At 34.3% G+C, this 23,422-nt stretch overlaps 1 protein-coding gene across 1 annotated transcript in view; it reads left to right on the forward strand.

Annotated features, from left to right (window-relative positions):
• CPNE8 (copine 8) overlaps window positions 1–23,422 on the forward strand; it is a 255,945-nt gene that overhangs the window by 39,005 nt on the left and 193,518 nt on the right. The window contains exon 4 of the mRNA XM_004052956.5: window positions 21,464–21,567. Within this exon, the coding sequence (XP_004053004.2) occupies window positions 21,464–21,567 (104 nt within the window). The remainder of the gene's footprint in view (window positions 1–21,463; window positions 21,568–23,422) is intronic.

Consider the following 23,422-nt stretch of genomic DNA (forward strand, 5'->3'; position numbering starts at 1 on the left):
TGTATTGAAACAAATGCTCCAAATAAATGTAAAATTATTTAAAATTAATCTGTAGTCGAAATTTGTGGTTTAAAAATCATCTCTAACATGATTATAATTACCACTATATTGTTGATAAATTCTATCTAATGAGTGAATTATGAAAAACTCTTGAAGTAATGGATGTTGTAAAATTAAAATTATTTTTAGTGTATAGTAATTTCAGAGCTAGAAATGATGTTTAAGCACCATGAATTATGAAAATGTGGAAACCTCCTAGTGGCAAATGGAAATAACAAAGTAACATCTCTAAGAATGGCCACTTTACTCAGAGTTGGGAAAATGTTCCAACTAATTTCTTGAAGTTAGATTTTAGTTATCCATAGACAATTCATTTTGTGAATTACTTTTAAACATTTAAAATTATAGAATTTGTTCCAGGTTCCCTAAGTTAGTATGTGATAAAAGAAGGCAAGCAGAAGTTGTTTATGAACTACAGTAATTATAGCATAGAGGCAAACAAGTCTGCTTTCAAATGCTGATTACTACAGTTTGACATTGTCTCCGCTCTGCTCCATTCCATTGACACTGAGCTATTTTAACATTTATTCATCTCCATACTGAATAATACTTGTTTTGGTATCTCTCTCTCTCTCTCTCTCTCACACACACACACACACACACACACACACACACACAAACACTATACTATTCAACAAACATCAAGGACTTTTTTGTAAACTTACTCTCTTACATGTCTTAGCTTCACTGTTTAGCTTTGTGCTTCCAAAGGTGAAACCTCCTGCACAGCATTTAGAATATGGCTTTCTTTGTTCTTAAAAGGTGTTCAGGGCCAGGTGCAGTGGCTCAGGCCTGTAATCCCAGCACTTTGGGAGGGTGAGGTGGGCAGGTCACCTGAGGTCAGGAGTTAGAGACCAGCCTGGCCAACATGGTGAAACCCTATCTCTACTAAAAATACAAAAATTAGCAGAGTGTGGTGGTGGGCACCTGTAATTCTAGCTACTCAGGAGGTTGAGGCAGGAGAATCGCTTGAACCTAGTAGTCGGAGGTTGCACTGAGCTGAGATCCCGCCATTGCACTCCAGCCTGGGTGACAGAGTGATACTTTGTTTAAAAACAAAATGTTCAATTAATATTTGATTGAACACCCAAATTTAGGGACACCCGAATTTAGCCTCTCAACACAGGCACATACAGTTTAACGTCATGGTTTCAGAATTTATGTGGTGGAAGAATCCCTATAGATAATTTGCTATGTAGGCCACATTTTTATATTAAATGTGAGAACATGTATGTGTCATGATAACTAGTTATGGGAGCCTAAGACTTGTTCTGCTGCCCTTTATTCTAAGCTTAACTACATGTTTTGGAATTTGAATTATAGCATCAATTGAAAACATGTTATATATCTCTTAAGGCTTAGGTATACTCATTACATTCTTTCATTTTTGTTTTAGAGAAATACTATGATGAAACATAGAAAGCTAATGATACAGGAGAGAGGAAGCTTTTAAAATTTTTAGGCCATAACTGTTGCTAATTGATTAAGCATTCTGCATGGCTACTGATACTTTCTTCACTATTGAATGCATGTTGCAGAACAACTGAATGTTTTTATTTTGTTTTGTTTTCTGTCTTTTAGAAAAGATGTGAATTGCACTATTCTGCTGTGCATTCAATCTACAACAACTATATTTCTTTAGTAGATATTGGAAGGAGTCTCACAATATGTATAAAGACTTCCTGTGATTGATTGAGGGGATTGTAGCAGAAGACATTTGCTGTGTTCTTGTAAAAACAGTTGTGTGACATGTGGTTGAAAGAACTTAGTAAAGCCAATATATTTTATGAAATGCGTGGCCATTAATATTTCAGCAAAAGTATGTTGTATGTTACTCAGACAAATACTGTATTGATCCACTTGGATTTCCAATGTCAGCAATACCAGTTTTGGAAAGAGATCTGCAGACTGGCATTGGAATCTTTCTGTTCAGAAAAGGACATAAAATAGTATTTACAAACATTACTGGATATAGATAAGCAGAAACTGTGGGTTAATATAAGTTACCTGTAGTTTATAAAGCTTAGTTGAAGTCTATTAGCTCTGTGCATATCATGTGTTCAATTGAACAAGTATACACTTTAGACAGAACTTTGCTGGTTGTTAGCTGAAAAGCAAATCCAGAATATTTTGATCTCTTAAATTATTTTTTCTGTCCCGTTTTTAATATACCTTTTTATCAAAATAAAACACATCCAAATGAAGGGCACAAACTATACAGCACAATGAATTAGAAGTAAACACACCCATGTAACCATCATCTAGATGAAGAAAGGGAACATTACTAGAAATCCAGGAATTTTGATTGTGCTCCCTCCCTCCTCCTAAATTGAACTACCATTCTGATTTCTAACACTATAGAATAGTTTTGCCCATTTTTAAGCCTTTTATATACATAGAATCATATAGTTTATACTTAATTGTGTTGTTTCTTTCAGGGAGCTCTATCCATGCCTGTGGCAATAGGTTGTTCATGCCTGTTGCTGCATGGTTCTCTATTTTATGAATATACCCCAATTTACTTATTCTACTTTGGACAGATTTTTGGCTTGTTCCCAGTTACTGAATATTATTATGTGTCTAGAACAATCTTGTACGTATCTTTTGGGTCTTACATTCACATATTCCTAATATATGTAGGAGTGAAATATCTGAGCCATAGGGGGAATGCATATTTTCATCTTCAGTAGATACTGCCAAATGGTTTTCCATAACTTTCCATCTGCCACTTGTATTGCCATACATCTTCGCCAATGCTTTTTATTGCCAGTTTAAAAAATATTTCCATTCTCGTTAGTGGGTAAAGATATCCTATTTTGTTTTTTGACTTGCCGATGATTACTATGGTTCAGAACCCTTAGGTAGGCTTAATGACCATTTGGCTATTCTCTTTTAAGAAGTGTTGTCTATTTTCTTACTAATTTTTAGGAGTTATATCTCCAGGACAGGAATTCCTTGTTGCTTGCGTATCTTGCAAATATCTTCTTCCTTTATATAGTGTGGCATTCTACTCTTTGAATAGTGTATTTTGATGAACAAAAGTTCATAATTTTAATTTAATCTTACATAGCAATATGATCCTTTATAATCATAACATATCCTTTATGATCTGTGCTTTTGTTCTCTTTAAGAAAATCTTCTTCTCTGAAGGCCATGATGATATTTCCTAGTGTTATCTTTTAGAAGTTTTATTGTTTTACCTTTCATGTTTAGACCTACAGTTCCTCTGGGATTAATTTTTGTATATGGTTTGAGATGAAATTTACTTTGATGCCACTATAGTGTTGAATTGACTCGGGAACATTTGTTGATGGGATCGCCTTTCTCCGCTGCACAATTACATCACCTTTATCATAAATAACTGTATATGTGAGGACCTTGTTGAGGATTCTATTGTGTAATACCATACTGTTTTAATGACTAGTGCTGATGGCATGAGCTTTGTAGTTTTTTTTTCTTCTTCTTTAGGATTTTCTAGGGCAGGGGCTGGCAAACTTTTTTCTGTAAAGGGTCAAATGTAAATAGGAGCCAGGGCAAAGATTTTAGGCTAGGTGGGCCTTATAGTCTCTCTAGCTACTGTAGCATGAAAGCAGCCATCGATAGTAAATAAATGGATGATGATGGGACTATGCTTCAGTGAAACTTAACTTACAAAAACCAGCAGCAGGCCAGATTTGGCCTATGGGCCATAGTTCTTGAACCCTATTTCTAGGATATTCTTAGCATTACACAGCTCAACAGAAATTTTAGAATCCGTTTGTCAATTTATACATACATTTATCCTTACTGTACTGACAGGGGACTCCTGTATAGTGTTGAATAAAAGCGGTGACAGGAGGCATTCTTTTTTTTTTTTTTTTTTTTTTTTGTGAGAGATGGAGTCTTGCTCTGTCGCCCAGGCTGGAGTGCAGTGGCGCAATCTCGGCTCACTGCAAGCTCCACCGCCCGGATTCACACCATTCTCCTGCCTCAGCCTCCTGAGTAGCTGGGACTACAGGCGCCCGCCACCATGCCAGGCTAATTTTTTTTGTATTTTTTAGTAGAGACGGGGTTTCACCGTGTTAGCCAGGATGGTCTTGATCTCCTGACCTCGTGATCCGCCAACCTCGGCCTCCCAAAGTGCTAGGACCACAGGAGTGAGCCACCGCACCCGGCCGACAGGAGGCGTTCTTGTTCTTGATCCCATGGGTAAAATTTCCATGTGTTTGCATTTATTCAGATAATTATATGATTTTTATTTTGTCATCAAGGTGAAATACATGCTTGATTTTCAGTGCTAAAACGCGTATTTCCATAATGTTTCCAGCTGAATAATAATGTATTGTCTTTTAAATATATTGCTTACTAGGCTTTGCTACTATTTGTTAGAATTTTGCCTGTTACGAATTATATTGATCTATAAATTTACTTCTTTGTCATAAACTTGTAGCTTTTGTTGTTAAGATTAGGCAAGCCTCATTACTTCTGTCTGAAAGCATTTCCGTTTTCTCTTTGAAGGAATATGAGTAAAATTGGTGTTATATTTTAGTTAAATGTCTGACAAAGTTTGCTGCTAGAGCATTCTGAGTCTGGACATTTCATTATAGGAGGTTTTAATATCAGATTCAGTATCTTCGTTACGTGCATGTCTACTTAAAATTTCAATTTCTTCTGTTAGTTTTGTGTGCCATGATTTTTCAGGAATTTGTCCATTTAACCTAAATTTTCAATTTATTGGCATAACACTGCTTGTAATACGCACTTACGCCATGTGTACTTTCTGTAGGATCTATCATGATGTCCCTTTTTTACCTTCTTATATTGATAATTTGTGTTTCTTTTTTTGGTTCTTCTTGGCAAAGGTTTATCAATTATTAGTCTTTTCAATAATCAATTTCTGCCTTTGATGGTTATCTCTAATTAAAAAACTGTCATTGGTTACTGCAACTAATTTTTTTTTCTCATTTTTGGGTTTAATTTGATCTTTTATTTCTTTTTTGAGTCACAGTCTCATTCTCTCATCCAGGCTTGAGTGCAGTCGCATGATCTTGGCTCACTGCAGCCTCCATCTCCTGGGTTCAAGTGATTCTCATTGGTCAGCCTCCCAAGAAGCTGGGACTTCAGTTGTGTGCCACCAGGCCTGACTCATTTTTGTATTTTTAGTAGAGCCAGGGTTTTGCCATGTTAGTCAGGCTGGTCTTGAACTCCTGACCTCAAGTGATCCACCTGCCTCGGCCTCCCAAAGTGCTGGCATTACAGGCGTGAGCCATTGCACCCAGCCTTTCTCTTCTAAGTTCTTGAGAATGACAGCGTAACAGTTATTGTCAGTCATTTTTCTAATATATGCATTTTAGGCTAAAAATTCTCCTTTGAGAGGCTTTAATTATATCCAAGTTTGTTATGTTATGCTTCTATTACCTTCCAGATTCAAAGTTATTTTTTAAAATTTGAAGCTATGTCGGGCGTACAGAAAAGGTGCAAATATAGTATAAAGGATTTTTTCCCTTTAAACTGTTTGAAAATGAGTTGCTGACAAGATGCCCCACAACATCTGAATGCTTTATTTACATAAAAGACATGCTTCTCCATAATCATAATCAGAATCAGGGAATTAAACTCATATGTTTCTACCATCTAATCCTCAGGATTATATAAGAGAAATATATAATGATTATAATATATATAATAATATGTATAATGCTAACAAGCTAATTTGACCCACAGTTACACAGTCAGGATCTTGTTGACCATGTGCTTATGGTGCATTTCATTATATTTTTTCTGTTCTTTGCATTTCTACAATTTGGCAAATTGAATCTGAAGGTTGAATAGAGATTTAGTTTCTTTAACAAATCTATTGGTGGTTGTATAAACTTTCATTGGAAAGCAAATTATGTCTTGTTTTCACTCTTTTGTGATATTAGTACCCTTTGATGTTTAGTGCCTAGATCATTGGAGATTTTCATGTATTAGTTGGAATAATGTTATACTATACCAACATTAGCAGATTATATTGCCATTCATGCTTTATTTTCTCTCTTTCAGCCATAATTTAGTCTTAGTTCTGTAAGTAATGCTCACCACTACTCTATATGTCAATATTTCTCTAGTAATTTTGGTTTTATAAAAATCTTTAGTAGATTCCTTAGAAAAGTTCATAGGAACAGTATTTCCCTAGTTCTTGCATGTTGATAACAATTTGTGTCCTTTATATTTGAAGAACATAAAATCTTTTGATCACATTTTCTTTCCTTGTGTATCTTTAATATATTATTCCACTTTTATTCTGTCATAAAGCATTTCTGACAAAAAGTTTGATGAAAATATAATTTTATTTTAAGCCATGTACTCATTCTGCATGAATGGCTAGTGGATTAGTTTTCTTTTTTGAATAATATTAAGTACTTTCACTAGACTGTATCTTGGTATTAGTCATTCAAGATTGATATTCTGAGTAGGTCATGTTTTCTTTTAATGTTTCAATTTGTTTTTGTGTTTGAAAGTTTAATAAGTCATTTTTAATATTCGTTCTGATTTGCTTTGCTTTGATTTTTCTTTATTTTTTATTGTGATAAGAACACTTAATATATGCCCTTTTAAAAATTTTAAGTGTACAGTACAGTATTATTAACTATTGGCATTGAGCTTACTCATCTTGCATAACTAAAACTTTATACCCATTGAACAACAATTTCCCGTTTTTCTCTCCCCCCCCAGCCAATGGCACCCACCATTCTGTGCTGTTTCTTTAAGTTTGACTATTTTAGATACCTCATGTAAGTGGAATTATACAGTATTTGTCCTTCTGTGACTTGTTTATTTCAGTTAATATAATGTCCTCCAGGTTTATTCATGTTGCTGCATATAGCAGGATTACCTTATTTTGTAAAGCTGAATAATATTCCATTGTATATTTCCACATTATTTTTTGTGATAAGAACACTTAACATAATATCTACACTTTTAGCAAATTTTTAAGTATGGAATACAGTATAGTTAACCATAGGCACCATGCTGTACAGCAGATCTCTGGGACTTACTCATTTTTCGTAACTGAAACTTAATACCCTTTGACTAATTCTTCCCAGTTTTCCCTCCCTTCAACCCCGGACAGACATTCTTCTACTTTTTGCTTCTATGAATTTGAATATTTTAAATTCATCATATAAGTGGTATTATGTAGTATCTGTCCTTCTGTGTCTGGTTTATTTCGCTTAGCATAATATCTTCTACATTCATCCATGTTGTTGTTACAAATGGCATGATTTCCTTCCTTTTAAAGGCTGAATCATGTCCCATGGTATGTAGACTATTGTGAATAATGCTGTAATGAACATAGGAGTGTAGATATCTCTTCAAGATCGTTGAGTTTTTTTTTTGGATATATACTCAAAAGTGGGATTGCTGGACCACATGATAAATATTTTTAATTTTTGGAAATTTCATACTGTTCTCCATAGTGGCTGCACCATTTTACAATTCCACGAATAGGGCACAAATGCTCTAATTTCTCCACATCCTCAAAAACAATTCATCCTTTTTTTTTTTTGATAATAGCCATTCTAACAGGCATGAGACAATATCTCAGGGAAGTGTGAATTTACAGTTCTCCAATGATTAGTGATGTTGAGCATCTTTTCATATACCTGTTGACCATTTGTGTATCTTCTTTGGAGAAATGTTTATTCAAGGTTTTTTTTTTTGCCTATTTTTAAATTGAGTTATTTGGTTGTTTTGCTGCTGAGTTTCCGATTTCTTTGTATATATTGGTTGTTAATCCCTCATCAGATGGTACACAAATATTTTCTCCTTCTGTAGGTTGCCTTTTGACTCTGCTTTCCTTTGCCATGGAAAAGCTTTTTAATTTGAGTTAATCCCACCTCATTTTGCTTTTGCTGCTTGTGCTTTTGGTGTTATAATCAAGAATTCATGGCCCAAGACCAATGTCATGAAACTTTTACCCTATGTTTTCTTCTAAGAGTTTTACAGTTCCACATCTTACATTTATGTCTTTACTTCATTTTGAGTAGCCTTTTGTGTATGATGTAGGATAAGTGGCCAGTTTCATTCATTTGTATATGAATATTGAATTTTTTCTACACCATCTGTTGAAGAAATTATCTCTTCCTCATTGACCCCCTTGTTGAAGATCGGTTAAACATCTCTGTGTGAATTTATTTATGAGCTTTCTCTTCTATTCTAATGATCCATGTGGCTGTTGTTATCAGTACTATGGTATTTTAAGGACTATAGCTTTTTAGTATATTTTGAAATCAGGAAGTGTGATACCTCGAGCTTTGTTCTTTTTCAAGATTGCTTTAGCTATTCAGGATCTTTTGTGGTTCCATATGAATTTTAAGATTGTTTTGTCTATTTTTATAAAAAATGTCATTAGGATTTTGATAATTATTGCATTCAATCAAAGATCAAGATCACTTTGGGTAGTGTGATTATTTTGATTTTCCAATCCATTAACATGAGAGGTTTTTCCATTTTTTTGTCTTTCTTATTTATTTCATTCATGCTTTGTGTTCAGTGTCTTTTACCTTCTTAGTTAAGTTTATTACCAAGTATTTTATTCTTTCTGATTCTGTTAGAAAGAAATTATCTCTTAAGTTTCTTTTTGGATGGTTCATTGTTGGTGTATAAAAGCACAACTGATTTTTGTATATAGATTTCGTATCTGCAACTTATGAATTTGTTTATTATTTCTAATAGTTTTTATGGAGTCTTTGGGATTTTTTTTTTAACCTATAAGGTCATTTGCAAATGAAGATAATTTTACTTCCTCTGTTTTGATTTGGATACCTTTTATTTCTTTTTCATGTCTAATTGCTCTGGCTAGGATTTTCATACTATGTTGATTAGAAGTGGTGAGAATTGTCATCTTTGCCTTTTTCCTGATTTTAGAGGAAAAGCTTTCAGTTTTTCACAAACGAGTATGATGTTGCCGTAGGCTTTACGTATATGGTTTTGTCATGTTCAGGTAAAGTATTTACTAAGTATTTTCATCAAGAAAGGTTGTAGAATTTTGTCCAGTGCTTTTTCTGTGTCTATTGAGATGGTCATGGTATTTTATCTTTTAATCTGTTTTATTGTGTATTGCACTAATTGGTTTGCTTTTTTTCAATCGTCCTTGTATCACAGGAAAAAAAATCTCATTTGCTCATAGTGTAACTGAGGTGGAAGTTGGGACTCGACTCCAGAGGTGAGGCTTAGACACTAGACCAAATTGAGGACTAGCAAAAACAGGGCTGGTGTGGAAGCAGCTTTCCATAAGATGTCTACCAATGTGACATGTCAGTTTACCATTGCCGTGACAATACCTGGAATTAATTGCCCCTTTCCATGACAACAACCTAATGATCTAGAAATTACCACTCTTTTCCTATAAATTTCTGCATACACTGCTCCTTAATTTGCATGTAGTTAAAAATGAGTATAAATATGACTGCAGAAGCACCTTTGAGCTGCTACTTTGGCACATTGCCTATGGTGTAGCCCTGCTTGCAAAGAGCAGTAACTCTGCTGTTGCTGTAGACTGACACTTTAATAAAAGTTGTTTAACACCACCAGCTGGCCCTTGCATTCTTTTCTGGGTGAAGCTAAGAACCCTCCCAGGCTAAGCCCCAATTTTGGGGCTCGACTGAACTGCATCATAACCATCTATGTTAGGTAATTGGCTTTATATGGAGGAAAAACAAACTTCCTGTCTTTAGGACAAAAGGTAGTTTTGCAACTTGGAACAATGACTCTACCAAATTAGGCTCCTACTTTCCCACAGAAACTGGGAGACAGAGGTGCAAGTTATTTCGATGTTTACATTATATAAAGATGGCTCCTATGTTCTTGAGAAAGGCATTCCTGGGTTATAAAGCTGACCAGAGTTTTCAAAAGGATTTATATACATTTCAGAGAGAGAAAGTACTTGTAATTACATGTTTTCCAAAGTAAATGCTCTGAATAAAAGGAGGGAGGGAAATATTTTCTCTTATTATCAACAGGGAGAATTAAGCCTCTTATTTATTTATTTTTAGACAGAGTCTTGCTCTTGTCTCCCAGGCTGGAGTGCAATGGCACGATGTCAGCTCACTGCAACCTCCGCCTCCCGGGTTCAAGCAATTCTCCTGCCTCAGCCTCCCGAGTAGCTGAGATTATAGGTGCCTGCCAACATGCCTGGCTATTTTTTTTGGGGGTTCGCCATGTTGGCTAGGCTGGTCTTGAACTCCTGACCTATTGATCCACCCACTCTGGCCTCTTAAAGTGCTGGGATTACAGGCGTGAGCCACTACCTGTAGCCTAACCCTCTTATTTTTAATTTTTGGTTTGTATTTGTCCTTACATAAGAAATAATACAGAGAAATCCTATGTCCTGTTTGCTCACTTTCCCCAAGTGGTAATATCTTAAAAACTCTAGTACATTATCACAACCAGAATATCGACATTGATAAAGTAAAGAAATAACTATAATGTAGTTCAGTGTTTTTAGTTGTACTTTGCAAGAAAAATAGAGAAACGACTCCATCTTTCTGGAAGTGAAAGTCCCATCCTTACAGTTTATCTGATAGCCAATCAATAAACAATGACAGATCTATGTTTTATTTATAGTCAATATATTCATGTACTGCCAATTATATTACAAAATAAAATATGAATTATTAGAGTTGTAGCTATGATTTTAATTTGTTGTGTCTCTTGTGTTAAGGCTACATTGGCATGAATAATACTGATATATTTTGTTGACATTTACGTATGTTAAATCAGTGTGTGATAGGGTTTTGCTATATGATTCAGTAACATTTGAAGGAAAAGTTTGAAGGTTGTCAATATAGGTTGCTAGCCTTAAGGAAAAAGACAACAAGATTAAGGTAAACATCTCTATTATCATAATTTATTTCTAAAAAAAGTATTTTTTATCAAAATATATCTAGGCTGTATATTGAAAAAAAAACCCTGATACTCATAGTATAGTCCAGTTAGAAACCTTATGCAGTCACAATTTTCCTTAAATGTGAAGCATCTAAAGTTTTAAATAAAGATAAATCACAACATAAGGTTTTGTGATAGTACATGTATACTGAAAAACCACAGCCTAAAATTTTATTCTATGGTTAATCATTGATATAGTAGCTGTCTTCTCCCAAGTTTTAAATGTGGTGATCAGTTTCTTGTAGTACAACATGAAGTACAGAACAATGTCCAGCCTATTTGTATTTTTATTTTATGGGCATTATAAACAATTCAATTTTACATAGGCATTTTGAAAAATTTGTAAGCACTACTGTCGAATTTATTTTATCGATTCAGAATATTATAGGAAAACTAAGAGAAATCTAAGATTCTGCCCTCTAGGCAACCCATGCCATTAGTTGATGACACCAGGTGTCTAGCTAGTGAGGATTATAGACAAGGATGATCCTTTTAATGTGCTGTTGAATTTGGTCTACTTGTATTTTGTTGAGGATTTTTACATCCATATTCACCAAGGATATTGGTCTATAATTTTCTTTTCCAGTTGTGCCCTTGTTTGGCTTTGGTATGATGATAATGCTGGCTTCATAAAATGAGTCTGAAAGGTGTTTCTTTTTCTTAATATTTTGGGAAGAATTTAAGGAAGATTGATATTGATTCTTGTTTAAATGTTCGGTAGCATTCATCATAGAAGCCATCAAGTCCCAGGTTTTTCTTTTTGATTACTGCTTTTGAGGTTGTTGATTACTGCTTCAATCTCTTATTCATTATTGGTCTGTTCAAGTTTCCTATCTTTTCATGGTTCAGCCTTAGTATGGTATATGTTTCCAAGAATTTATCCATTTCTTCTGGGTTATTCAATTTGTTGGCTAAAGTTGTTCATAATAGTCCCTTATGATCATTTTTATTCCTGTACCATCACTTGTAATGTTTTCTCTTTCATTTATTATTTTATTTGTGATTTCTCTCTTTTTAAAATTAGTTTAGGTAAAGGCTTGTCAATTGTTTTATTTGTTCTTTGGTTCCTTTCTGTCTCTTTCTTTCAGTTGTTTCATTGAATTTTAGAGTTTTTAACTTTTAATTGACAATAGTTGCATATTATATATTTATGGGATACAATGTGATATTTTATATGTTTATGTTATGGGAATAATTAAATCAGGTTGTTTGAGAAATCCAGTACCTCACCTACTTATTATTCTTTTTGTGGTGAAAACATTTAAAATTTTCTCTTAGCAATTTTGAAATATACAGTGAGTTATTATTATAGTCACTTTTTTCTACAGTAGATCATTAAAACTTATTCCTCCTGTCTAACTGAAATTTTGTACACTTTGATCAACATCTCTCCTTTCCACATTCTGTGTTGTGCATGGATTTATTTCTGGACTCTCAGTCCTGTTCCACTGGTCATATATGTTGTTATGACAGTAACATGCTGTGTTGGTAACTATAGCATTGTGATCGATTTTGAAGTCAGGTAGTGTGATGCCTTCAGCTTTGTTCTTTTTTTGTCAAGGTTACTTTGGCTATATGGGATCTTTTGTGGTTCTATATAAAACTTAGGATTGTATTTTCTATTTCTGTGAAAAATGACTTGGAATTTTGATAGAGATTGCATCATTTATGTAATATGGCCATTTTAGCTCTATTAAATTTTCAGTCCATGAACATAGAATAGTTTTCCATTTATTTGTGTCATAATTATTTCTTTCATCAGTGTTTTTTTTTATTATATAGGTTTTTCACCTTTTTGGTTAAATTTACTCCTCAGTATTTTGTGTTTTTTCATGTTATTGTGAATGGGATTTTCTTAATTTCTTTTTCAGATAATTTGTTGTTAGTGTAAAGAAATACTACTGATTTTTCTGTGTTGATTTTGTATCCTGTAACTTTACTGACTTTATCAGTTGAAATAGTTTATTGGTGGAGTCTAGAACTTTCTCTATATAAGATCATGTCATTAGCAAATAGAAACAGTTTCACTTCTTTCTTTCCAATTTGCATGCCTTTTATTTCTTTTTCTTGTCTAACTGCTCTGGCTAGAACTTGCAGTCCTATGTTAAGTAGAAGTGTGAGAGTGGGCATCCTTGTCTTGTTCCTGAATTGGAAGAAAAGCTTTCAGTATGATGTTAGCTGTGGGCTTTTCATATATGTCTTTTATTGTATAGAGGTATATTCCTTTAAAACTTAACTTGTTTTGAATTTTTATCTGGAAACTTTCTTGAATGTTGTTAAAAGCCTTTTTGGCTCCATTGAGTTGATCATATAGTTTTCATAATTCGTTCTGTTAATGTACTGTATCATCTTTATGGAGTTGTGTATGTTGAACCATTCTTGCATCCCAGGGATGAATCCCACTTACGATAAATTATTCTTTTAATGTGCTGTTGAATTCAGGCTGATAGTATTTTGTTCAGGATTTTTGCACCTGTGATCATCAAAGATAGCTGCCTTTAGTTTTCTTTTCTTATAATGTTTTTGTCTGGCTTTGGTATCAGGGTGTGTTAGTCAGAGTTCTCTAGAGGGACAGAACTGATAGGATAGACGCATGTATAAGTGGGAGTTTATTAAGAAGTATTGACTCACACGATCACAAACCACTGGTGTAAGTCCAAGAGTCCAAAAGCTGAAGAACTTGGAGTCTGATGTTTGAGAGCAGGAATCATCCACATGGGAAAAAGATGAAGGCTGGAAGACTTAACAAGTCTGCTTTTCCATCTTCTCCTGCTTGCTTTATTCTAGTGTGCTGGCAGCTGATCAGATGGTGCCCACCCAGATTGAGGGTGGGCCTGCTTCTCCCAGTTCACTGACTCAAATATTAATCTCCTTTGGCAACACCCTCACAGACACACTCAGGAACAATATTTTGCATCCTTCAATCCAACCAAGTTGACACTCAGTATTAACCATCACACAGGGTAGTGCTGAACTTGTAAAATGAGTTTGGAAGCATTCCCTTTTCTTCAGTTTTTGGAAGAGTTTCAGAAGGATTGGTATTACAGATTGATTGTCCCTAATCTGAAAGCTAAAAATCCAAAATGATCCAAAATTTGAAACTTTTTGAGTGTTGTCATAATGCCACAAGTGGAAAAGTTTACATGTGACCTCATCTGATGGGTCACAGTAAAATGCGGTCAAAACCCTGTTTCATGAACAAAATTATTAAAGTTATTGTATATGATTGCCTTCAGCATATGTGTATAAGACATACGCTGAAGCATAAATAAGACACACACTAAAGCATAAAACAAAGGAGTTTCATGTTTAGACATGGGTCCCATTCCCAAGATATCCTAATATGTATATATAGTATTCCAAAATTTGAAAAATTATGAAATCTGAAACACTTCTTGTCCCAAGCATTTCAGATAAGGGATAATCAATCCATATTTTTTCTTTTAATATTTGGTAGAATTCTGTGTCAGTGTCATCTGGCCTTGTTTTTCCTTTGATGGGATATTTCTTTTTTATTATTATTGATTTAACCATTTTATTCATTATTTGCTTATTCAGGTTTTCTATCTTTTTTTTATTCAGTCTTTGTGGGTTGTATGTTTCTGTGAATTTATCCATTTTACCTAGGTTATCCAATTTGTAGGTACCTTGTTTATAGTAGTCTCTTATGGTCTTTTGTATTTCTGTGGTATCAGTTGTAATGTCTTCTCTTTCATTTCTGAATTTGTATATTTGTCTTCCTTTTTTTTCTCTCTGACTAAAGGTTTGTCAATTTTGTTTACCTTTTCAAAAAATCAATTCTTAGTTTTATTGTTATTTTCTATTGTCTTTCTAGTCTCTGTTTTATTTATTCTTCTCTGATCTTTATTATTTTCTTCCTTCCACAGACTTTGAGCTTAGTTTTTTCTTTTTTTTTTTTCTAGTTCTGTGAGGTATAATGTTGTTTATTTGAGATCTTGGTCTGCTATATGCTGCTGTGATCTATTACATAGAGCTGGAACAGAAGTTCTCATTTCTGATGATAATTGCTGCATATGGTATATGAAAAATTAGAGATAATGCAAAGGTTTGAATGATTTTGTAATTTTCTAGAGTGGGTTTACTTTTACTTATGTAGATACAGAAAGGCTAGTAAAAGTTCACCTTAATCCCTTAAACATTTGAATGACTCTAATATGCCTTTCATTGCTCTTGAGGGTTGTTCTTCCGATTTATCCTTCTCAATTGTAGCCCTTTGGGATCCCAGTCTAAAGATTTGTTGACTTATTTTTTAAAATTTTTCTCTTTCACTTTTGAAAGGTTTAGACATATTAAAAATGGAAAGAAATGTAGACCAAACATGCATATACACTGCTAAAATCTCTGCCTAGTTTGGCCTTTTCTAAAGTATATGATAAAACTTTAATAAATGTTTTAACTAAAGTTTTAAAACACTATAATATAATTTTAAATGCTGGTGGACTTTAGTTCTTTCTATATTTTATGTGTGAAAATTATAGAGACATGATGTAGGTATTCATTTGTTGGTGGTTAATGATTTAGGTGAATTCCTAAAAACAGAAGATCCTAAAAATTGAATGACAGTCCCTTGTGTGAAATACTTTGTCTTATCCAAGAACATTAGAAGGAAGTCATTTTACTTCTCTTTCTCTCCGTGTGTGTGTAGTGTGTACATGTATTTTTATATCTATAGCTGCATCTCATTGATCTACAGTATTGTAAGATCTAGATAAAGCTTTCAGATATTCTACTTGTTATAATAAAGTGAGTTTCGTATTATTGGATTGTGAAAAAAATGCCTTGGATAATGAGTTATATAACAGAGCTATATGTCTTCCTCTTATAAGAAGAAGGCTGTGGAGTCTCTGTTGAGGCCAGTGTTTTATTTCCAAGAGGAAGAGTATGAGAATGTAAACCTTCTTTGTGTGTGTAGCTGTGTGTGTTTGTATGTTTGGTATCCTTCATGCAAGTTGGATATTTATAGCCCTAAATTGCGGTTTTAGATTAAATTTATCTTAATATTATGTCAGAGTATTCTGCCTACCGTAGTCATCTAATTTACTCTTGTGTAATCTCTGGAAAGTGCGGCTGTATATCATGGCTACTAAGATTTAATTATAACATAATAATTGAATTAAAGATGTGCAGTTGTTCAGATGACCTTTTGTCTTCATCACTTTCACTTGACAAGTGAATGTGAGACTGGGTGGTTGTGCTGGGCCTTCATAATATATTAAAACTTTCTGAACATTTTTATCAAAACGTAGTTCATCTGCTTGGTGCCATAAATAGATGAAGTTACTGAGTGTTCTTTCCAGTACTGCTTCTCTGAAGTAGTTTAATAATTAGTTGATTTAGAAATGAGGAGTATTTCTATTCTATCATTTTCTGCAAGATTTGTTCCTAAATTGGAAAAGTAGCTATTTATCCAATTAGCTCAAGCATAAAACAAAGGAAAACTTTGAAAGACTTGATTGTGAATTGTTTTTCACTTTTTGCTTGGAATTTTAAAGGGAACAGTGTTTTCCGGTTTTAACAAATTTAAGTTTACACACTTTTTTTTCAAATAACTGAAAATTTTCGTAGTTGGTGAATAAAAGAATAGTTTCCCAATTATAAGTTTATGAAAACTTAATACTGTATCATTATGTAAAAGTGCTTGGCTTCCGCATATTTGTACATGTACATTGTACCAGAGGTTATTGTAATTAGGTTCATAGGTACTTTTGATAATCTAGTATTATTGATATTCAGAACGAGACTTTTTAGGACACAAGTTAAAATTCTTTAAAATGTAGCTGTTTCTGGGTGTATAACATCAACAAATATTATTAATAATTGTCTTTCCTCAAAATTTTACACCCCTTTGATAGGTATAGAATGATATGCAACTGCACATTTTCCAAAGAATTAGCAATTATTTATTTAGTAGCATAAGACATTAGCTAAGATGTAAATTTTATTTCAAGTCAAAAAGATTAATCACTTGGTTGATAGCTAATACATTCCAGTGTCCAGGAAATAACCAGTGTATTTCCCATAAGCTGAACTAGTCATAACATATCTGTAGATTTCTTATTATTTCCAGTTTTCACTTTTTATAATAGAGTGAACTAAAAACAGGAAAACTGCCTGAAAGTTTTTTGTTTCTGATTTTAAAAGTAAATTCTACTTATTGCAAGAAATTGGGAAAACCCAGAAATGCATAACACAGTTTTAAAAAATTAGATGATAATCATTACATTCTGGTACACTGTATTCTATTTTTTTCCATATATATATATATGCATATATATGCTTATGTTTTAATCAAATTGGTATTATGCTATACATATACCAAAATTGGTATTATACTATATATTACCCTTGATATATTTTCTGAACCTTGATATTTATATCTCAGATCTCCCTTATTTAACCATTTGTTCAATTTTATTCAGGTGTAAATCAAACACATGTCTGTGTCCTGTTCCTTCACGAAGCTTACTGTCTAGTGGGGGAAACATAAACATTTTATTTTTATTTTTATTTTTTGAGATGGAGTTTCACTCTTGTTGCCCAGGCTGAAGTGCAATGGTGCGATCTTGGCTCACCACAACCTCCACCTCCTAGGTTCAAGTGATTCTCCTGCCTCAGCCTCCTGAGTAACTGGGATTACAGGCATGCGCCACCACGCCTGGCTAATTTTTTTTTTTTTTTTTTTTTTTTGAGACAGAGCTCACTCTGTTGCCCAGGCTGGGAGTGCAGTGGCGCGTTCTTGGCTCACTGCAAGCTCCGCTTCCCAGGTTCATGCCATTCTCCTGCCTCAGCCTCCTGAGTAGCTGGGGCTACAGGCGCCTGCCACCACACCTGGCTAATTTTTTGTATTTTTAGTAGAGACGGGGTTTCTCCATGTTGGTCAGGCTGGTCTTGAACCCCTAACCTCAGGTGATCTGCCCACCTTGGCCTCCCAAAGTGCTGGGATTACAGGTGTGAGCCACCGCGCCCAGCCTACATAAACATTTAAATGTATAGTAGCAAAATATAAGTTTTATTAAGGGGGAAGACAGGTGCTGTGAGAGAGACTAAGAATGGAGCACCTATTTCAGATTGATGTTTAGAGCTGACATGCTGACATTTAAGCAGAGGCTTAAAGGATGAGGAAAAAGTCAGCCATTCAAGAATGGGGTTAGGAACATTCTAGTAAGAGGAAATAGCAGGTGCAAAGGCCATAAGGTGGGAAAGGGTTTGGTGTGTAAAAGGGCCAACAAGAAGGCCAGGAGGCTGGAGCAAAGAGAAAGAAGGGATACTGCCTAAAATGAGGTTAGAGAGGAAAATAGGAGCCAGGACCTTTAGACCGAAGAAAAGAGATTTTATTATAAGTACTACGGGAAGCCATTAAAATTTTTTGGCTGGTGGAATGACATGGGCATGTTTACATTTTCAAAAGATTATTCTGGATGTCACATAGAAGATGAATTGGAAGGAGAATAAAAGAAGAAACAGCAGAAATGTAAGTTAGGGGGCCCTTTGGGTAGACCATGAGAGGGAAGAAAAGCTTGAGTTAGGCTGATGATGGGAGCTATGGAGAGAAGTAAACAGCTGTGAGGCATGTTTTGGAATTATAACTGATAACTTATGAGGTAGTGATGAATAGGAGTTGGCAGATTAAAAAGAAAGACTTGAGATTGATGACTTTCATTTATGGTCTGATAAATCAAGTGGATAGTGGTAACATTTATTGACAAGAAGTAAACTTGGTAAGCACCAGTATTAGGGTGATGTTTGTGATATAAAATAATTATTTTATGTTTGGATGATACTTTTGAGGGATCTATAAGACAACCACTTGTATAAGTTAAGAAAGCAGTTGTATGCATGAATACCCAGAAGTGAGTCTCAGAGCTGATGACATGCCTTTGGAAGTTATCATGTAGATGGGATTTAAAACCAAATAAATTATCCTGGTCTGTTTTGTGTTGCTATAACAGAATACCTGAGACCACGTAATTTAAAAAGAAGAGAAATTTATTTTCTCACAGTTCTGAAGTCTGGGAAGCCCAAGATCAAGGCACTGGCATCTGGCGAGGGCATTCTTGCTGTATCACATGGTGGAAGACGGAAGGGCAAATGATGGCCAAATGCTGTATGAAGCCTCTTTCATAAGGGCCTTCCTGCCATTCATGAGAAAGGTGCCCTCATGGCCTAATCACTTCTTAAATGCTCTATATCTTAATACTGTCACATTGGTAACACCTGAATTTTGGAAGGGATACATTCAAACTATAGCAGGAACAGATGAAATAACCTAATAAAAAGTGACTGTATAGAGAACAAGAGTGCCTTGAACTGAGCTCTGCCAATGAGATGTTGAATGCTTGAGAATCTGAGAAGAGGAGAAACAGAGGAATGTGGTGTCAAAAGTCAGGAAAGATGGCTTCTAAAAAGAATGAGTGGACAGCTGTGTCACATGCTGCTGAGAGATCTGGCAAGATGAGGGCCAGAAGTGACCACTGGATTTAGCAATATGAAGGTCACTGGTGATATCATCAAAAACAATTTCAGGGCTGTGTGGTAGAAGACATATTGTAATGGATCTAGTCATAATATATAGATGATTTGCTAAAACCAGGATTTTAATGGCTACAAATTAATCTTCGCTAGAGATAGCAGAGTATACTCAGTCACTCCTATTGCTGAGGAGCCAGCATTCTATGAGAAATAGGCTTGTGTGTGTTTTAAGGGCTAATAGGCTCTGGGGAGTTGCTGGCTGCACTTCAATGGGGCTTACTGTGGGAAATTTCACTTCATTTTTAAAAATTCTCTCTGAGTGTGAGTTTGGGTTAAAAATCCAAATACTTGGGAATATGGGTACTGGCTGAGCTTCTGTTTGAGAGTGTTGTGCATTTGCTGCTTTAGTGCTCTCTGCTCTGGTCTGGAAACAGTTTTTCCTCCCAGCAGTAGGAACAGTGGGAGGGTGGAGGGTCCGTCTGGTTTATACTTGAACTTACTGACCTCTGCACAGTTCTCTTGAAGTATGCAAGCACTGCCAGCCCCTGGTTATTTGGGTATATTCTCCTATTCCCACTCCCTTCAGATTAGAAAATTAAAATGGATAGGCTTATTGTTGGATCTTCTCCAGGGCCTATGTTTTACGCTTAAATAGAGGAGAGTCCTAGAAAGAATGCAGATTTTGTAGCCAAAGTGACTTAGGTTGAAACTCTGCTTTAATTTTCTTATCTCTAAAATGGGGCTAGTTCTACCATGCAGAATTATAGTAAATATTAAAAGTAATGTGTGAAAAGTGCTTGGAACAAGGTAAATACTCAATAACTGGTGGCTGTAATTGATATTATTGTTTAAAGTAAATTCTCAATATTATTGAAATGTTGAATTAGTGACGTGGGTTATAATTTGTCTGTATGATATTGGTCTGTGATATAAAACGTTGTCCAATGGCATAGGCCTCTGAAAATTTGTTCTTTTTGGGAGTGATCCGTTGGAAGTAGCCTTAGTAAATCCTATGTCATCAATATTTTGTACTACAGTTTTATTATTACAATTTAAGAAAGCTTCACATTTTAATGGATTATCATAGTTCTTCTCTTTTCCTATTAAAAAGATAATATTTCATCGAACTTTAATAAAAGTTGGTTTGTGATAAGACAGCATGCTTCATTGCCTAATGTTGCTCAGAACTAAAGTTAAAATTCTCTCATTAGAATTCCATGGGAGTTGGAAGGGAAGAATGTAAGCCAAGGATAGAAAAGAGATGTAAATTTTATATTTGTGCTCTATCTTTGGGAGAAGTGCCAAATGGCCTTCTTTCACATTGAAAGGAGGGAGGACTAGAAAGTGGAATATTTTTTCCTGTTTTCCACTTGCCCTAAGATGGAGAAACTTAGTTTTTCTAAGCTAAAGTGCAGCATATTGCTTTAAAAGATGCAAGAAGTATAGGTCCCATTTTAGCTATCTAGATATGGTAAGAATTAAAACATGATTAATCAGAAACAACTGATTGTTGTGACATATGTGTAGGAGATTTTCAGAGCATTCTCCCCAAAACATGGCTAATAAACGGCATTGTATATGGGACTGTTATGTATAAAAAGAGGAGGAAGGTTATGAATACTATGATCTCTTCAATTATAAGAATATGTATTGTCTGGCCTTCTTATATACAAGGTTAGGAAAATAATTTATAATACATTTAAATTTTAGGTAGAAATAACTTCTTTTCATTAAAAGAGGATTTAACTTACAAGTAGGGAGAGGAGAAGGAGAAGCATTATGGTTTGTCATATGAATTTTGGGGAGAAGCTGATTTTTGAATGAACTCAGGGCTTATTTTATGATTTCCCTGAATAAATAAGAGAGGTGATTTGATCGCTAAAAAATTTCTATTATTTGGATATTTATTGCTTATTTTTTAAAAGAACTGTGTGATGTTAAGTACTATACTTGTAATAAGTAGCCGTACAAGGTTTAATTTTAAATTCTCTCTCTCTTTCCACAGTTTGGAAGAACTGAAGTAATTGATAATACTTTAAATCCTGATTTTGTAAGAAAGTTTATTCTGGACTACTTTTTTGAAGAAAGAGAGAATCTTCGTTTTGACTTGTAAGTGCTACTAAAACTTGCATTTAGAAAAATTTGATTTTAAAGACAATATTACTAATGTAAGGCAGGGTCCTATGGTTGCACTGAGTTCTAGATTATATTGGCAGGAAACCAGATTAATTCTGTTCAGAGTGTGGCCCAAGCAAGCCCCCTGCTTTGCATTTTGTAGGTCTGAATACATGTTGAATGAATAGGTGAGCAGTTTAGCCATGCAGGACGGTGTATATGGACATTCTTCCCAACTGCCCCGTGCTTCAGTGGATTTCCTACAAGTTCTATGTATACTCCAAAGTTATCACATCCACTCCCATGGCTGATGTCTCTCAGATCTTAAGTTTGGCTCAGCAGCTTCTTAGCATAGCACCTGGATCTCTGCCTAAATATGGCTTCCATTCATCCCTTGGTAGCCTTGTATTTTTCCAAGGACCAGGATAATTGAATTAGCATTTTAAATATGTTAAGTATTCTTGTTACTTTGATACTAAGTCTGGCATATTAAAACATTATTGTCAAATCCAAGTTCCTGTCCACAGAGAACCTAGAGTCAGCCTGTTTATATTATTATAGAGTTTTTGTTCCACAGAAGTGAACTGTAGTGATTGTTGAAGTATCTGGATATGGTTAAAAGGAAATCTGTTGTGGGGAGGTGGGTAAAATGTGCTTAAAATATGAAAATAATTAAAGGAAATTCACGAACATTAAAAGATAAATGTCTTATTTTAAATAGCTTAAAATCCTGATGTACCATGCTTTTACAATTTATAAATACTTTTTGATAACAAAAGCTATCAACATCTTATTTGAAAAAGTCATAATTTGCTTCATAATGTAAAAAATAACAGCTCTTTACTGTTAATAGTCTTTCTCATTTTCCTCTAAAATATGCATGGTAAAATAACCTGCAGTGCTTGTGTTTAAAAAAGATCTTATACTAGCTTCTTTCTTCAGGAATGCTGAGTATTTGTCATATTTATCAAATAAAATTTATTACATCCACATTTGGTTTTTTATTTTTTAGAAACTCCTTTGCAAATAGTAAAAATGAGGCTCATTGGAAGAGAAACTGAAATGAAATGTAGTAACTTCCTGATTATGTTTATTGTAGAGGCTGCACATAGCGTTGCCACTAAAAAACAGATATAAGTCATGTAGTATGTGGTTGAATTCTCCCATTATTCTGGGCCTTGGTAGCAATTGCTTTTTAAGAATTTTCTTTTACACCAGCATGGGACTCTTAATTTTTCCTCCTTAATCCCAGACTTAAGTTTATGTTAAAACCAGCCTCTATTTCATGATTCTTTGTTCCCCCCTTTGTTTTTTCCTTTCTTTTTCTTCCTTTCTCATTCATCTGCATTGTTTTCACCGTTGAAAGTAATAAATATTTATTGCAAACTTTAAGTGATATAGACATTTAAAATGAAAGCTTCCTTTTATCCTAATACAAAAAAGCATTGCCTCCCCTCCCAAACCTGCAAATGACTCAATGTATATGCTGGGAGTTTTTTTTTCTTTAAACATACACATATGCATACAGGAATTGCAATAAATATATTTTCCTTTACCTTGTATTTTGCAGATATCCTTTTATGCCACAAAATATGCATATACCACATTCATTTTAAAGGTTATATAATTTCCATTGTTCAAAAGAACTGTAATTTATTTAACAAAACCCTTACTGATGGGCATTTGGCTGGTTCCATTTTTCCTACTACATATAATCCTGCAGTGAGTTTCCTTGGATGCAAATCTTTTTGTAGTATATATTTATATATACTTTACGTTTTCAGAGGACAAATTACTTAGAGCCAAATTTTAGGATTATAGGATGCAGACAGGAGTACCCACTGTCTGG

Source organism: Gorilla gorilla, chromosome 10 (assembly GCF_029281585.2).
Source record: "Gorilla gorilla gorilla isolate KB3781 chromosome 10, NHGRI_mGorGor1-v2.1_pri, whole genome shotgun sequence".
Classification (NCBI taxonomy): domain Eukaryota; kingdom Metazoa; phylum Chordata; class Mammalia; order Primates; family Hominidae; genus Gorilla; species Gorilla gorilla.